Raw genomic sequence first — 5,043 nt, forward strand, 5'->3', positions numbered from 1 at the left:
ATGTTGAATGCATTTATAAGGAGACATGGTTTATGTTTCTTTTAACTTTACTCACACCATATCATGACCATACAGTACTCTCTCTCCCACAGGGTACGGCTGCACTGACTGACTGTGAAAGGGAATTCTCAGTGTGTCAGCGGAGCAGTCACTTCTTAATGTGTGTTGACAAATCAAACTTAATCTAATTGAATGACCTTAGTAGGAAGTGTAAGATGACAAATAATCAATGGGGTGAAATGTTTGCCTTCAATCTGTTGACTGCGTGACTGAAGGGCATGATACTGCATGAAACAAAGCCCTGATATGTTCTATAATGCAGCTATGAATTGAACGTCTAGGCTCTACTATGTTTACTGACAGTGAATACATGTTATACTCATAGATCATATATATAATCAAACATTAGCACAAACCAAACTAGATCCCTGGAGGACTCAAATTTTATATTTTCTCACAGGAGAAATAATGTTCTCAGGGAACTTACCAAAAAGTTTACTTTTCATTTTGAGGGGAATCATCATCATAGAACTAAATGTGTTTTTGTTTTAAGCAAACCATGTCATATTGAGTTAGTGTTCAACTCTATAGACTTAAGTACTGATCTTAGTAACTACCTCTGAGTTCTAGGTATACATACTGTTATTATGTCCATGTTACATTGTAAACAGACATGTCCACACCTGTCTGAACCTGTGCGTTATTGTAAGTGCATACCACCATCTAGTGGTAAGTTCTGGTAATTTATATTCTGTTTACATTATGGTTTCTGTTTGTCTTAGCATTCGTTGGTCACACCACTTAGACAAAGGACCAAACTGAAATCCTACACACGGGCCTTATTCACTGAGTGTACAAAACATTAAGAACACCTTCCTAATATTGAGTTGCACCACCCCACCACCCTTTTGTCCTCAGAACAGCCTCAGTTCATCGGGGCATGGACTCTACAAGGTGTCGAAAGCGTTCCACAGGGATGCTGGCCGATGTTGACTCCAATGTTTCCCACAGTTGTGTCAAGTTGGCTGGATGTCCTTTGGGTGGTGTACCATTCTTGATAAACACGGGAAACTGTTGAGTGAGAAAAAGCCAACAGCGTTGCAGTTCTTGACACAGATGCACCTGGCACATACTACCATACTCCATTCAAAGGCACTTCAATCTTTTGTCTTGCCCATTCACCCTCTGCATGGCACACATACACCATTCATGTCTCATTTGTCTCAAGGCTTAAAAATCCTCATTTAAACTGTCTCCTCCCCTTCATCTACACTGATTGAAGTGGAGTTAACAAGTGACATCAATAAGGGATCATAGCTTTCATCTGGATTCACCTGGTCAGTCTGTCATGGAAAGAGCAGGTGTTCCTAATGTTTTGTACACTCAGTGTAATTGTGATTTGTTCACTATCCTTCTAAGTTATGAATTTCTCCTTCGATTCAAATAACGATGATTATGTAAGAAATATTTTGTACAGTCAGTGTATATCAAATCACTGCTGGACATATGGAACTGTGGTTTCTGTTAAACTCATCTGACAAAAAATGTAGCATTTAGTCATATTTTTTGTTTATTTGACAATTGTAACACCTCGGTGTGTGTTGTATCCTCTCTGTTATGTGTGATCCTCAGAGATTGATGGAACTACTGATATTGTTTTAAACTTGTATGGATCATATCATCTAATCATGTGTATTAATGATCAATTCATAACAGATAAACAACAGTGAATCGCTATCTCATGGTTATGTAACAGGGTAGGGGTCCATTTCAATTCAGTCAGTTCAGGTTGGAAACTAAAATTCCAATTCCATTTGGAAAGCAATTAGGTAAAATGGAATTTAAATTTCAGTTGAAATCCTGAACTGCCTGAATGGAAATGGAATTGACCCCAACTATTCTGCAACATTTCTGTAATAGTTGAGACAGCCCTGTGGATGCAGACTGAACCAACGCATTTATTGGGGAGATATATGCCCCAAATACAAACCAGAAAGCACTGTTGAGTAGCCCACATAAAGGACATATTGTGATGTGATGGACTCACGTTTTTGTAAAAAAAAATAAAAGCTTGTGTATGTATGTATTTTTAGTGTTGTGGTTGTATAAAACAATCAAGTGTTTGTCCATAGCAGAAGATTGTCTTAACATCTCGAAAGAGCACTGATATCTGTTGTATTGTTTTCATTCATTCATTGTATTCAACGTCTTTTTTTTTGTTACATCAATCATGGATTGTCTGGATATTCAAAAGGTTTATTTGACTGAAATAATAAAGCCTGTTGCTTACATCTTCTTTTGGTCTGGTTGATCTTTCAGGGATGTGATGGTTTAAACCACGTGTCAAACTCATTCCACGAAGGGCCGAGTTTCTGTTTGGCTCCTCGTACTTGATTGATGAATTAAGGTCACTAATTAGTAAAGAACTTCCCTCACCTGGTTGTCTAGATCTTAATTGAAAGGAAAAACCAAAACACGCCCTCCATGGAATGAGTTTGAACATTGACCTGGTTTAACAGTGACAGGAGTTCAGAATGAGAAAAGAAACCGGTAGTACTCATGATAGCTCCTAGAGGGCGCTAGAGGATAAAAAGCAGAGGTCTACGAGCTATGCATCAATTCTGTTGATTTCTTTTTCAGGTGTTCCCTCTGAGTAATTAATCATGGTAACAAGGTAACAATCATGGCATAAAAGAGTGATCCCAAGCTTGTGTACTTATAGCCGTGAAAAAACAGCACAACAGCCTCAAATGGTTAGCATTGACCAGGAGGTTTAACTTGTTAAATCTCTACATTCATCAACACACAACCATGCAGAAGCTCAGTGCATAAATAAGAGAATTTATCACACAATATGTCACACAATGAGTAAAATATTTAAAAGAAACCTTCCTCAGAGGTTGTGCTTACACTAAAATGTTTTGGTTGTGACACTTAATACTTTTTTGAACACTCACTGTGTAGGAATGAACAGCAAAGGCATTGTACAACATCCAATCAAACAGGATTTAAAAAGTACAACAGCTACAAACTCACAATAATACCAAACACTACAAGACAAAGTGAGATGCCAAAATGTGCAGTTCCGTTTTCTAGATACATGTACATAGATATTTTGATAATGTAAAAGCCTTTTTCAAGCTATTGTTTAAGTTATTCTACCATAACTAACCAGGGTCTGTATCAGATTACAATATAGGTGGGTGGTCAGCACTGTTGTTGTAGGATAATGTCACATCTTACACCTCTATGGCTGTCGAGTGGGTGTGGCGTTTCTTAACAGGAGAGTCTGACTCAGACTCTATAAAGACGTCATCTTCCATTTGTTCTTCAATAGGCTTCATCGTTTTGGATGTCTTGGAGCCAGGAGATTTTTCTGGAAAGAAGGACCCAACGATTAGGGTGGGAAAAGAGGTGTGTGTGTGTTTTTTTAATATAACCGTGTGTGTTTCCATATGGTCACAGACAAACACACCATAAAGGTGGCACAAACGAGGTTGTCATAGGTCACTAATTCCACAAGCCTTCATTCTGACTCATATGACAATACTTTAAAAACAAAACAGAATCACAACCACACATTTGACAGAATACACAGATAAGCCCTAATTTCACATACTGTATGTTTGTGTTGGAGACAGGGGGAAGACAGTGTGAAGTTAAATCATGGTAAGAAAACAAAAGCACTCTGAATCCTTTTCCAGACATATCCCTCACATTTGCAATTCAATCCCTACATTTGATATGGAAATTGCAACAGGATAATGTAGAAGCTATTGGGGTTAAAGAGTATCTTGTATGTCTAAATACTGAACGTGTTCCAGTAGGAGCTGTACAGCAGCACTATTACTACAGGATGGATGATATGAATGAATGCTGTCTTACTCTTAAACACTGAACTTTGAAGATGTTAAAAGGACAAACCAGGTTACCGGGGATCACTCGTTTTAGAACAGGCAACATAGTGCAGAGCTGTAGGGTTAAATATTTAGGGTTGGGTTTGAGGGAATGAACTAGCCCGAGTCCCAGATCTGTTTCAAYTGTCTTGCCAACTCCTATGTCWTTGTCAYGCCAAATGATAGTTGGCAAGACAGCACAAACAGATCTGGGACTCAGGCATTAGGAAGGTGAATTTGAGGGCAGGGGGAGGGAGAGAAAAGAGATAGTCTTACACCCCCTTCAGGGCAAGGTGTGATCTGAGAGAGTGGGTTGATTCACAGCTAGAGGAGGAGGAGGAGGAGGRGGGGGAGGAGGAGGGGACAGGAGAAACAATGTCAGAGAACAACTCTAACTAGAACACAACACTTAGTAAACAATGTTGTCAGATTGGAGCTAAACCCCTAATAAACAAGGATTTAGTGACTGTTAACATCACACATCAGAGAGGATATGAGGGGTAAACGATGAAGACGGACTCAACCCAGATTGCCTCATGATTTGAGTAAATTAAGTGACTGTTTAACAGCTACTATTGACCTGGCAAAGATCCACCGTGAATCGAAACTTTGTCACTATTAAAAGGTGGCATTACAAGAATGATACTGTCAGTCTTTTTCAGACTCAATAGCTAATCAGGTTGTTAGACACTGACAGATGGGCCAATAGTATCACAGCTTGATGGGAGGTGGTGAGACTTACGATGTGAGGATCCACTGGAGCCTCCACGGTGGATCTGGTTCAGGATGTCATCGGTGTCACTGGTGCTGCCCATGCTGTTCCTCATCTGCATCATAGAGACCTGGGAGCACAGGCTGGGCTGACGCTCCATCTTCTTCGCTGCCTGTTCATGTCAACATAGTCATCGTTATTGTTATCGTCATCATTGTTATGATCGGTGTCACCACCACCATCATCATAATAATTTCTTACATAATCATTGTTATTTGAATCTAAGGAGACAATTCATAATTTAGGAAGGTTAATGACCAAATCACAATTACACTGTGTGTACAAAACATTAGGAATACCTGCTCTTCCCATGACATAGACTGACCATGTGAATCCAGATGAAAGCTATGATCCCTTATTGATGTCACTTGTTAA

The 5,043-nt window shown here is 39.3% G+C and overlaps 1 protein-coding gene across 2 annotated transcripts; it reads right to left on the reverse strand.

The window, feature by feature from the left end:
• Window positions 1–1,904: 1,904 nt before the first annotated feature.
• LOC112079960 (blood vessel epicardial substance-like) lies at window positions 1,905–4,807 on the reverse strand. Of its 2 annotated transcripts, XR_002896091.2 has the most exons (3): window positions 4,639–4,807; window positions 4,173–4,220; window positions 1,905–3,376 (listed from the first exon to the last, which is right to left on the reverse strand). XR_002896091.2 is itself a non-coding variant. In XM_024145761.2 (2 exons), exons 1-2 carry the CDS (start codon window positions 4,766–4,768, stop codon window positions 3,240–3,242), a joined length of 267 nt encoding a protein of 88 aa, XP_024001529.1. In that variant the 5' UTR covers window positions 4,769–4,806; the 3' UTR covers window positions 1,905–3,239. The 2 variants fall into 2 exon arrangements, 1 of the variants encoding a protein (XP_024001529.1); XM_024145761.2 differs by lacking the exon at window positions 4,173–4,220 and having other exon boundaries at window positions 4,639–4,806.
• Window positions 4,808–5,043: the final 236 nt, after the last annotated feature.

Source organism: Salvelinus sp. IW2-2015, unplaced genomic scaffold (assembly GCF_002910315.2).
Source record: "Salvelinus sp. IW2-2015 unplaced genomic scaffold, ASM291031v2 Un_scaffold10525, whole genome shotgun sequence".
Lineage (NCBI taxonomy): Eukaryota > Metazoa > Chordata > Actinopteri > Salmoniformes > Salmonidae > Salvelinus > Salvelinus sp. IW2-2015.